At 31.1% G+C, this 13,220-nt stretch overlaps 1 protein-coding gene across 2 annotated transcripts; it reads right to left on the reverse strand.

Annotated features, from left to right (window-relative positions):
• Nucleotides 1–567: 567 nt before the first annotated feature.
• Nucleotides 568–7,226, reverse strand: LOC105763583 (protein CONSERVED ONLY IN THE GREEN LINEAGE 160, chloroplastic). Of its 2 annotated transcripts, none has more exons than XM_012581837.2 (9): nucleotides 6,792–7,226; nucleotides 6,501–6,550; nucleotides 6,312–6,390; nucleotides 6,107–6,202; nucleotides 5,827–5,907; nucleotides 5,610–5,701; nucleotides 2,807–2,899; nucleotides 955–1,023; nucleotides 568–852 (listed from the first exon to the last, which is right to left on the reverse strand). In XM_012581837.2, the coding sequence occupies exons 1-9, from the start codon at nucleotides 7,104–7,106 to the stop codon at nucleotides 714–716; spliced, it is 1,014 nt and encodes a 337-aa protein (XP_012437291.1). In that variant the 5' UTR covers nucleotides 7,107–7,226; the 3' UTR covers nucleotides 568–713. The 2 variants fall into 2 exon arrangements, with proteins under 2 accessions (XP_012437291.1, XP_012437290.1); XM_012581836.2 differs by having other exon boundaries at nucleotides 6,107–6,205.
• Between the last annotated feature and the right edge of the window lie 5,994 nt (nucleotides 7,227–13,220).

Below are 13,220 nucleotides of genomic sequence, written 5' to 3' on the forward strand. Positions count from 1 at the left end.
AAATAAAGTAGTAGTTTTTTAGGTTTCTTGACAATTTCCGCACCAAACTTTCCAAACACTTTTTAGTGCCTTCCTAACATTTTGGGGCTTTATCCGTGAAATAGTTTTAAATAGATCTTTCAAATTATGGGCCTAAAATGGAATTCTGTAGTTCAAGTTATGGCCAAAATACTAAAACCGCATTGTGTTAAAAGTTCAAACAGTAAAAACTTGTCAAAAATAAACTTTAAGCTCATTTTTATCCAATTATTCCCTAAATCAATAATAAATAATATGTAATTAATATAATTAAAAACATAAATTACATAATTCAAAAAGAGAAATATCACAAATAATACAAAAATTATGCACTTATTAAATCTCTTTACTTATCAGATTTTTAAATCGCAAAACCAATTGTTAACGATATTAATTAAAAAAAAGTCAAAGTTCATAACATCATTTATCTATTACAAACAAATAATTTTTTTTTTATTTCAAAATACCATACCCCCAATCTAATCTAATTTTGGCATATTGGTCAGGCGCTAATCATACCCTTAAAGGTTGAAATTTGGCGAAGTGGACTTTTCTGAATCTGAAAATCACTAAGATTGACATCTACAAAGCATTTTACAGAAATTGTACAAGAATAAGTATTACAGTCATCTTCAAAGCATTTTCCAATGAACTATGATAAAGAATGCTAAGACGACTTCAATTGTGTTTTAATATTAGACCTCTCTTTTTCCCCCAACAACATTAACTGCGTCATCTATAGCTTGAAAGAATGTTGCAATCTTGTATGTGAAAAATCCCACCAACATTGGAATCAATTCTAACTGCATATATCCATATTCTGGGACAAGGATCCTACACCCATCACAAACACATCCGTTGTCAGCATGGTTTAACATGGGATTTCCATGCTAGGCAAACCACAGAAACTCGAGAATGCTTAGATAACGTGCTTACCCATTCCAACGATTATAGATCATGACCAATACAACAGGAACTAGTAGCCTTGGCTGTGCGACTGCCCCCCTGCAAGCAAAGCTCAAAATGAACTAAAAGGTGAAATCCAGTCACTTTAGACTAGGATGGAACAAATGTGGAAAGATATACAGAGCAATTTCTGCTGCTTCCAGGTTAATTCTATTGACACTGCACATAAAGGCTTGCTCTCGGCACGTATGAGACAGCATATTGTGACAATGCTCCAAAAAGCAAGTAGCAACCAACTTCCATTACATCACTTAAGTGAAATCAGTTATTACATGCAAACAAAATAGCTTAAAGCCTAATTATAAGAAAAGTACGAAGCCATAACAGAGGAAACATGGATCAAGATGGTACAATTAAGAAGAAAGACACCTCCTCTTGTTCTGTTTTGCTACCACTATTTGTCTCTACTTTAAGAACGAATTTATTTCCGAACTTGGATCAGACATTCTACCTTAGGTATATTAATAATCAAAATACCTCTAATGAGTATCTTTGCAGTCAAAACAAATTCTCTAGTTCTATTTTGCTACCAACGTTATGGCTTCTTGGAACATACACTCTAATTGAATACATTAACATGTGCACGCTGCCTACTTGGAATAACACTCAATAATTCAATTTAATAAAATTCTTAAAGTAATTTCTTACATGCACAGAACCTTTATCTCGTCCCCAGCCCCCTCCCCAATCTTCCCAACACTCGAGGAATTTAGCAGATTCAATGTTTTAGCAAGAGAGTATCTTCTTGGAACATGAACAAGTAATCTGTCATAGGGCTGGCAATGGATATTGTAGATTCAGATATCTACAGGTATCCAATTTGTTTTTTTTGCCGATTCAAATAATATTCGGATTTGGACATTATGATTATTATTCGGAGCGAATATGGGTATTAACCATCAAATATCCATCATTCAATCTGCTATACTTATGCATTACTTATGTGGATAATGAATTTGGGTATTCGAATCTTTTATTTAGATAATGGATTTCAATATCTTAATGGAGATATTGACTTATACAATTCAACTATTTACACAATAATGTTATTTAATTCAGATTCAAATTTGAGTAATATCATATTTAATGCAAATAATAAACAGATATGGATTCTAAAAGAGTTGTGCAGACATGATTACAGGATATTATCCTCTAGAGACCCATCAAATATATATAATGACTTAGTTCTCATTTGATAAATTGAAAAATTAAGTGTTGAACTTAAGTTATAAAATCTTGGTATATTACTTAAAATTAAGTAGAAAATGTATTAGACTGTTTGATAAATGTAAAAGTTGAATTATAAAAGTTTTATTTTACATTTTAATCCTTACTTTTTAAACATTTCACATTTTTAAACAAAGCTAGATTTTAAACGTAAATCTTTAAAGGATAATATAATGTTAAGAGAAAATAAATACTAAGTAGCTCTTTATCTACTTATCGTTTTCCACACTTTTTTATAGAAAAATTCTGTGAGATGATTTTTGTTATGGATTACCAATCGTGTTTAAACAACTTAAATCACTGAAAATATTAATTTTCAATTGATTTAATTTTTTTCAGCGAGTTATCGAACAAGACCTTAGTAAAAACTGAACATACCAGTGTCAAACACACGCCTGTATCTGACACTAACACCTGATATTCGAGTAACATAGTTAACTACCAATGAAATTATGGTTGCTAAGTTAATCAGTTAAGCATGTAGTCATATTGTTCAATGTGGTGCAAAGGATATCAAAACAGTGCAGAAGATTCCACCAGAAAGTTAAGTAGAGATTGTAAGCATCTCAGCGTTAAGGAATAACAAAATACTTACTTCATAACCCCCTTTGCTCCTTCTGCTAGCGAATCCACACTACTTCCCAGCATACGGATATACACCAAAGAACCAAGCAACCCAGCACCAAAGCTGCAGTCAGGAATAATGGAAAGGCTTCAAATATAATGGAGAGAACAATGATCTCTTAATTTTAGAATTTTAACCTCAACAACATAAGCTTGAACTATAAAATTAATATACCTTTTCCACCTATAATCACAACTAAACGAGCTTTATCAGTTCAAAAGGGATTTCCACATAAAGCAAGTTAGTGGTGGCATGATTTCGTTGAAATTAGTATATAAGTGTATGGTGGCATGATTTCGTTGAAATTAGTATATAAGTGTATATTAGGATCCAAAAAGCCACAAAATGCATAAATAACAAATATTATCCTTAAATTTTAAGCTAAGTTCTAATCCGATCATAAGGTTCGAATTTCAACACTTTCAAAAGTGGTTGAAACACTTTTTAACTGGTCCAGCCATTAAATAGGGTAACAAAAACAAAGCCATGCAAGATCCTATGTAGCTCAATATTATTTTAGCCTCTCTTCTCTTCTATATTGTTTATCCTAACCAATAGAAGGAATATGATGTGGATGCTTTTATTGGAAAACAATATTAGAGAAGGAATAGAAAAGGGAGACGGCAGCAATTAGAGTTTTAATTTTATTTATTTTCTTTATTATATAGAGTTTTAATTTTACTTATTTTCTCTATCATATTAGGTTTTTATTTCCTTTATAAACTCTAGTCTTGGTAGTCAAAAGTCAGGAATTTCAAGCAATTATTCTATAAAAAAAACGTTATTTTTGGAAGGGATTTAGTCAAGGACGAATCTGCCTCTTTGAGTAACCATAGATCGAAGTAATAATTCTTCCTCGTCTAGACCTGTGAGCCCAAGGCTCATAACAACTTTGTATCAGAGCCTTCAGTTGTGGGTGACAAAGAGATTTTGGCAGCCAAGTTGAATGCTTTCATGGAACAAATGGCTACAAGGCAACGAGCATTAAAGGAGCAAATGGCGGTGTTATCTCTTTCAATCCAAAAGATAGCAAAAGGGTATTCAAAGAAAAATAGTGAAGAACAGAGCAACAGCGGAGGCAAAAAAAGGTATTCAAACTTGCAACAAGGTGGGTGCATGGTGCCACGATACTCTAAAATGGAATTTCCCACTTATGATAGTGTTGGAGATCCTATAGGGCGGCTGAAAATATGCAAGAAATTCTTTGGCAATCAACGGGCTAACGAAGAAGGCAAAGTAGGCTTAGCTGCATTCCATCTCTTAGGAGAGGCGCAACTGTGGTTTGATCAAATGGAAGAAGAGGAGGCAGATCTTATTAAGGACACTTCAAAGAGTATTGTCATGTGAGGTTTGGGCCACCTATGAGTAATAACGCCTTGAAGGAACTTGCCAACCTGAGACAAACTGGAATCGTAGAGGAATATCAACGCCAATTTTAATCACTATTGGCCAAGACTGTTGATCTTAAACCTCGACAACAAGTAAACCTTTTTACTGTCGGGTTGGTAGAGGAATTTAGAATTGATATTGAGATGCAACAACCGGAAAACCTTAGAGTTGCAATGAATAAGGCTCAAGCATTGGAACCTAAACAAAAGGTCTCTTCCAAACTGTCGTCTTGAACCATCCTAAACTGGCCAACTTCCCAAAACACTGCAGCAATTCAATCATTCCAACAACTAAGAGCATTGCAAGGGGAAGGGGACAAACAACAGAACCAACAGGGAACAACGACAAAATAGGTTCTTCCACACCATTTATTAAGAGATTGACACGGGAAGAAATGGCAGAAAGAAATCTAAGGGACGTGTTATAATTGTGATGAGTCTTGTTCCATGGGACACAAATGTAAAAGGTTATTTTGGATAGAAGTACCAGATGTTGAAGGCAAGCAAGATGACAATGAGGTAGATGATTTTGGACAAAGTTGGAAGCTTATTCTGAATTTGAGCTTGAGGACAAGCTCAACTCTGTGAGGGGGAATACTGATGTGGATGCTTTTATTGGAAAACAATATTAGAGAACGAACAGAAAAAGGAGACAGCAGCAATTCGAGTTTTAGTTTTATTTATTTTCTTTATTATATCAGGTTTTTATTTGAGTTTTAGTTTTACTTATTCTCTATTATATTAGGTTTTTATTTCCTTTATAAACTCTGGTCTTGGTATTTTATGTCAATTAGGGCTCTTTCCTTTGTTATTAATAGTCTATAAAAGGCTGCCAATATGAAATAAAGAAGGTAAGCAACTATTTTATCAAAAAAATTTTGGAGGTTTAGTCAAGGACGAATCTGCCTCTTTTAAGTAACCATAGGTCAAAGCAAGAATTCTTCCTCGTCTAGACCTGTGACTACATCTTACGCCAAGGCTCATAACAGAATATGAATAAATGCTAATTTGTTATGTTCCCTCACAAATTCACCAGTGCTAGAATTCATAATCAGCAATTCTCCCTTCTCAATCACTATATGCGAAATGATAAATGTTGCTCTGAGGTTCAGGTTCTAAATAATGGTTGCCATGGTAGCCTATAGTAGTGGGTACCTGATATGCTAGACTGTTTAATATGACCAGGTAACAAAATATTAAAACAGAAAAAGGAGAAAAGGAGAGAATTAGATGTAGAGAGATGCTACAGAAAGTCAAATACCAGAAGCAACCACTTATTAGTTAAAATTTCTAATCACATTAGGAATACCGGAGCGGAGAGGGACAGGTAAGAATGTTCTGAATAATGTATTGAATTACTAAAACAAATACAGAAAGGTACAAACCTAGCAGCAACTTCAGGAGAGTAAGAAACATATGCTGAGACTAAACCAAAACCGCCAATAACCAAGGTGAGAACTTGCATCTTCTTTTTCAACTGCAACAGGAATTCCAAAAGTTATAAATAGAATAGAATTCTTAACAAATCTCTTATCACATATACAAACAGAGAGAAACTGTAACAAATGAGATGAAGAGATCATAAGCTACTAAGCCAACTACCTTATAGTACTGCTCCCTTGATTGAGCAGCCAGTACCTCAGGGTCTCCTTGAGGCTGTCGCAGTTCCCGAAGCATCACACCCTAACAGTAGAACAAAAACAGAATCAGAAGATGCAAAATGGAAGTATCCTTCCATATGGCAATGGCAAGAATCAAATCAACATCTATTTTTGAACCAAAGTCAAATGTGGGCTTCAAAGTCTAAAATATCCAATACTGTGTGTTTTCTTGATCAAAGCTCTATTAATAACCAGCGGGTGGAACATGTAATATAACTTACACTGCCACCTGTTGAAGCCTTTGTTGCTTTATCCCACTTCTCTTGTTCATGCCGTGTTGGTACTAATTTCCATTTGCGCGACATGCTGCCACTGCTCTGCTAGTCATTTTGTTCCAATAAATGAGATTAGAAAAATTGCAGTAATTACAAAGAAAATTCAAATGGAGCAACAAGTTGTGATGGGAAATAAAGACCATTGTCTTACTTGAGTTGAAGTTTCAACAGCCTGTTGTAACAAAGGCTTTGAAGATGTTGCAAGTTCCTTGCTCAGATCGACTTCCAGACTATTTATATTCCCAAAATTTCAATTACAAACGAATCAATAACACCAGCAACAAAAATGGAAGAAAGAAACATGCACAGGAAATAAACCGCGTTGCTTAAAGGCACAAACCTGTCAAGGCTCATGACTCGATTTAAGCTTAAAAATCCAGAAGGCTCTTCCTGTTCACACCAAGCCATATGAACTGAGTTATATAACATAAAGAATGAGCAAGATAAGATAGTAATCCGACCCAATTACAATAAACTTATCAGATCAGCAAAAATATACACAAATGGTATTCCAATTGAGATATCAAATTACAAAAACACAGAAAAAAGCATAAATATTGACAAAAAAAAAGAACCCCATAGTGAGAAGAAGACAATTAAATGGAAAGAAGAAACAAAATTGGAGCTTAACAGGAGAGGATTGAAGAGAAGAGTCTTCAGAAGCAGGGTCCTGAATTAGCTTCTTCATTCTACCAACGAAGTCTTTGTTCCAAATGAAGTCATCAGAAGTTAAAGGGTCGTCCTCTTCGCCACCCCAGTACTTGCGAAGCTTGGTGGTTGTGGGCGGTCCGCCATAATCCCCTGGAGCCAGACCTGTAGACCATTTAAGCGGCTTCTTCTTGGGCAATATGACTTTGGTCGGCCTGGGGTTGGGTGTTGGCTGTTCTTGAGAGATTGTTGCTGTTGTTGAAGTTAGTCTCAATGATATATGGTTTAGTACAGCCATTCTTAACCAAAGCGAAGAGCTTTCTCACTTCACCTATGAAACTGAATATTTCACTAGGGAAAAAAGTTCGAAGAAAATAAGAACAAAATATCTAGTTTAGCTTTTGTCTAATTGTGTCCATTGATTTTCCACACAATTCTCCCAATTTTATTGTTAAATTATTGTTTTTAAAAAATTATTAAAAAATAGATAATTTTAAAGTCTATATAATTTGGTAGATGAATTTTAATTTGATATCATTCTCTCAATTAAATTTTAATTTTAATTCAATTATATATATTTAAAAATAAATATATTAATTTTAATTTTAATTCAATTATATATATTTAAAAATATAATTATGTGTATATATAATATATAGACGTAAAATGGAGTGACAATGATAATGATTTAAATAATTTAAGAAAATTAGATCAATTCAAAATCTAAAATTAAAATTTATGGGACATTAGCATAAACTAATGTGTAATTTTGATATTTATTTCTTTAAAAATATTGTAATTTTTTCCTTTAAAAAGTGATGTTCCACGTTAAATAATGAATTCATTGTGTGACATATGTAACACTTTATAATATTAGGAGAAAATAGATTGAATTGTCAATATTAACTTTATGTAAAAATTTTACACATAAAAATTCGATCGGAGATTTTACTTTTAAAATTTAAAGTGTGACACCACCATCTAACATAACAAACCACTTTAGGTTAAAAAAATTAAGACTATATCCATATGTCGCATTATTTTTTATATTATAAGAAAATGATGATATTTTAATTTCAATTTTTCTATTATATTTAAATTTGAGATTTAATTTTTATATTATAATTTACAATTAATCCATCTATAAATAAATTATATATAAAAGGAAAGCCGTATAAGATTGACACGTCCAATTAATTTTTTTCAAATTATAAGAAAATGGTAATATTTCAGTTTCTTTTTATTATGTTTAAATTTGATATTTAATCTTTATATTTTAATTTCTAATATAATTTATTTTTATAATTGTATAATATTATTAGTTAGTCTAAATTATTGTTAAATATTTAGATTAAAATATAGACGTGAAGTTTTACACACAAAAAAAAACTATTTTAACAAAAAAGATTTATTTTGATATTATGAGTTGGAATAAGTTTTAATCTTTTAATTATTTGCTGACGTGCCAAACAACATATCAGCATGAAGTATACGTGGCACACCACACATTACTGTTTAGTTGTCCCATCAGCTTAGTCATCACTTAACAATAGAAATGAATGAAAATTTTGACTAAAGAGTGTAAATTGCAATCTATCTTCTAGTACATGAGACATAATTTACCTAACCTTGACCTATCTTTTAATTTCATGTCACTTACATTAATTTTTTTAAAAGGTCAAATAATTATTTAACATAATAAATAGATGGAAATTTTAATAGAATGGTCGGTTTGTACTTTTTATAACGTACGAGGTTAATTTATCTTTCTCTTAGTAGAAGAGATAAAATTTAATCCGACTCCTAATACAAGAGTTTCCATAACACTTTTACTTAAGTTAGAATGAGTATTTTAAGAAAATAAATAAATTCTACTTTAATATTTTAATCGGAAAAATTAAGATTTCAATTATTTAATTAAATAATAATGATATGTAAAAGAATCAAATTATTTCAAATTAAAATATAGATACTATTTCTCAAATTTAAAGATATAACCATAATTTAACTTTAAATATATATTATGCAATTATTTATCATCTAATGTAATAATAATCTAACAAAAATCAACCCAACCTAATAATATTTCAGGTCAGTTGACAGACGAAAAATAAATGATGAGAAGGATAAAAGTAAATATTAATTTTTAAATTTGGTAAATTTTTTTAATTTTATCTTGGATTTTTGTTCATACTAGTTTTAAAATTTGACAATAATTTTAATATGATCTGAAAATTTAGGTTTCATTAAAGCATGATATAATATTTTGAGATTATGTTACATCATCAATTAAAGTTTTTAGTTTATATAATTTATTAAAAATTATAGACAATGATATAACTTAATTTTATAATGTCACTTGATCACAATTTAATAGAATTCAAATTCAAAGGTTAAATTAAAAAAAGTAACAGGTATAAAAGAATTTTTTTTTAAAAATTATATCTATTTTAATGTTATGTTTTTATATAATAATAAAAAATTAGGCCATGTTCGGTTGATTGTAATGGCTATCCATTACAACTCAATTTTGTGGGCCCACCACAAACCAATGTTTGGTTCATTGGAATGTCTATTACGGGTCTATTTCATTATGGGTTTATGCATGGAATAGGGGGCATTCCTATTCCGTTTCATCCTCAATGAATACCCATTGAATAGATGACTTGTTTCCATTTTACCCTCCCATTTTCTCACCTCAAAAAAGCTCTCACTCAGCCTGATAGCCCCTCTCATTAATCCCGACCTCCTTTGCTTCTTTCGTCTCTAGCCACTAGCATTCCTCCTTCAGGTGAACCTTTAGCTCTTTCGTTATTCTTTTCGATTTCATTTATGTCCACTAGCATGCCTCTTATGGTTTTAGAAAAACTGGATAATATTCAAACCAACTCCTCAGCCATAAACAAAATTGATATCAATTTTTTTGAGAAAAAAGTGTGAAATAACTGAAAATGGTTTTAAGTTTGCGGAAATCCAACCACACCCTGCACCTTTCATCTACGGTGCCGACCAAATCAAAGGATCACACTACACGATTCCAAACTCAATTTTGCATCCACAATAACTTTTATTATTTGAGACACTGGTTGTGGAACTTTAAAAAAATTGTTGAGTATCTTTAATTAATATTTTAAAAAGAAATATTAAAATAAATAAAACACAATATAATAATTTTATGATTATTTATATATAAACACATGTCATGCATAAGTTATTCATGTATTTTATAAAAAAAAATTTCTCTAAATAACAACATATTAATTAAAATTATTCATCAAACAATATTTAGAAGATATAAACACATTAAAAATATAAGGTTAAACATAAATTTGGTACTTGAATTTGTCCACTTCTTTCAGATTGGTATTTACAGATTTTTTTATCACAGATTGGTACCCGAACTATTTCTTTGTCAACTAGTTTGGTACTTTTTTTAACACCGTTAAGTCCCAGACAAGTAACAATATCAGACAACGACACATGTCATTAGTGACATCAAAATGATGTCATCATCTAAAAATTAAAATGAAAATTATTAATAAATTTAAAAATATATACAAAAATAATAAAAATGATTTTGCCCAATTTCTTTTCTTTTTCAAATTCTTTTCTTTCCTTCTCCCCATTTCTCCTCATATTCTTCTTTTCTCCTTCTTCCTCTCTCAACCCTAGCCAGCACCTAGCCCATGCCACCATGATTGACCACTTTTTTGGCCCGAAAGTGGCACCTAATTGTTGCTCTCCATTCCCTCTTTTGAATGCTCCGAATAGATTTCTTGAAAAATTTCTCAAAAGCCATAAAGCCATAAAATGCATTCAACTTTTGAACTTCTCTAACACCGATTTAAAAATTCGATTGTTGAATCATCTTGTAACTTCGACCATTACTTCTCTTTGGTATGATGAACTTCACTTTTCAAATCTCTAAAATAGGTTTAAAAAAAACTGACATTAAAAATCCAAAACATTGGGTTTGCTATGTTTGATGGGTTGGCTATTACAGCCATGGTGGTTGGTATTTCGCCTTTTGTCGAATCATTTTCTACACCCATGGGGTCTGAGGGTCTTAGTATTATGAAGGATTGAAGGGTTGGTTGATGGGGGTTAGGAGTTGATGATTCAAGTACCTTAGATTCTATTGTTGTAGTTTCTTCTAAGCAAACAAAATTGTTGTAGATTTGGGGTTTTCTTTTTTCACAATTCCAAATTTGAGTTTTTTTTTTGTTTTGTTTCTTGATATTCTAATTGATTTTGGGATTAAATAAGTGATGTTTTCCCTTTTTTGTTGAATATTGGTCTTAGTGAGTTACATGGTCTAGCGATACGGCCGTGTGGCTCAACTTCGAATAGGCACACGATCTACGACACAACCGTGTGTCACCATTTCGAATACACACATGTGCGAACGCACAAGCTGAGACACGACCATGTGTCCCTACTTCATATGTTCACACGATATGGGCTATGCCACACAGCCATGTGACCCCTGTTTCCTAATTTTTTTATAGTTTTCCAAAATTTTCCATTTTGCTTTAAATTGATCCCGGATTGCTTTTAAATTATTTTTAGGGCCCCAAAGGCTCTATTTAAGGCCCAAATGTGTATGTTTGGTATGATTGCAATGAGATATTGGGAAGTATGCTTAACTTGAATTGTTGTATAGTTTTGAAGTTAATTGTTCTGATTTGTATGATAATGCTCTATAACCCTAATTCGGCGACGGAGACGGGTTAGAGGTGCTTACTCTTTCACCGATTTGTACCAAAGTGTAACTTTCCATTCATATCCAACATGTTCATATCTTGTCTACTAGGACATTTCTATTTACTTTTCATTACTATCGTTTATCAATTAATGACATATAAGATTTTACACTATTTACAATTTAGTCCTTATTTTCTTACAAATCAATGTTCATTACTTTTACTTTAATATCACTTAAAACTAAATTCAGTATCATAAACACTTCACTTATATATATCGTTACACATGAATTTGTTAATTCAAAGTCTTAGTACACTTATTCACTTTTATATATATAATTTTCAATTTAGTCTTTCTTTTCAATATGAAATTCAAGAATCGCTAGGAATTCACTTAAATATCACTTTAATATGACTTAGAATTAAATTTAAATGTTTCTATTTCACACTTCTAATTTTACACTCTTTCAATTTAGTCCCCTTACATCAATTTCACCACTTTTAACTTTACAATCATTCCAATTTAATCCTTGCTAACGTTTAATTCAATAACCCTATAAATTCATTTCAATATCAATTTATCATACTTTGTCACTTATTTACTCTATCTACTAATCATGATTTAATATCACTTACTATACTTACTTTATTAATTTCATTTAATTACTAATTATATCACATCTCACCTTGTATTTTCCTAACTTAGGAATACTTATTTACTTCTTTCTCGACACTTTTACATATTATTCAATTCAGTTTCATGTCCTATACATTTCATAATGGTTTCCACTTCCACTTATCATATCACATACATGTCAATTTCCTCATTCAAAATCTTATATTATTATTTCTTACTATTTAGCCCATTGTAGACTTAAGAGGACTCATAGGATATTGTAACAACCCGGTACAGTGGTGTCGAAAAGTACTGCTTCGAGTTTTATTTTAATGAATCGAGTCTATAAATAATTAATAAAAATATTTACTGAGTTATGCTATAAATGAATTGAATCGAGGATAAGTAATTTAGTTTATTTGAGTATTTATTGTAATGACTTGTTTTCAAGTGAAATCGGAATAGTAGTTTTGGGACCACAAATCTAAGTCCATAAGAAAATTTATTTTAAAATTTTTTATGGTCTACCATATGATAGGAATATCGTATAAAATTTTGTTAAGAAAATTTTACTAATTACATGTTTAATTGATAAAAGGATCAAATTACATGAAATGCAAAAGTTGAGTTTTAGTAGCTATAAGTATCAAATAGTTATGGAATTCAAAATTTGAGATCCTTATATGACAAATAGACCATTAAGAGGAGTTAGTAGATAAGTATGATGATTCAACCATGGAAAATTAAATAAAGAAAATGACTAAATTAGAAAGTGGAAATAATAAAAGATGATAAATGATTAAATAACAAAATATCATCTTTTTCATCATCTTTCCCAAATTATTTTACATGGAAACCCTAGTTAGAAGAGCTTGAAGGTAGTAAGCTTATTTGGCTCAATTAGATCCGGATAGATCAAATACGAAATCAAATCGTGGAAAAGAAAAAGTGTCGGATTAGTAGATTTTTCGTACACGAACAATTGTCGAGGTAAGTTCGTGTAACTAAATTAAGAATTCATATGTGCTAATTGAATTGTATGTATGTGATTGTATTGTTGATATGTATATGAAATTAATCGCATATTCGGCAA

This window comes from Gossypium raimondii, chromosome 12 (assembly GCF_025698545.1).
Source record: "Gossypium raimondii isolate GPD5lz chromosome 12, ASM2569854v1, whole genome shotgun sequence".
Lineage (NCBI taxonomy): Eukaryota > Viridiplantae > Streptophyta > Magnoliopsida > Malvales > Malvaceae > Gossypium > Gossypium raimondii.

What these genes read in the sequence shown, in the direction of transcription:
- LOC105763583 (XM_012581836.2), bottom strand. Translation starts at nt 7,106, where the DNA reads ATGGCTGTACTAAACCATATATCATTGAGACTAACTTCAACAACAGCA. An exon ending in CGAGTCATGAGCCTTGACAG is followed by an intron (nt 6,391 to 6,500) that starts GTTTGTGCCTTT and finishes GAATATAAATAG; the next exon opens with TCTGGAAGTCGATCTGAGCA. An exon ending in TCTCCTGAAGTTGCTGCTAG is followed by an intron (nt 2,900 to 5,609) that starts GTTTGTACCTTT and finishes TCCTGACTGCAG; the next exon opens with CTTTGGTGCTGGGTTGCTTG.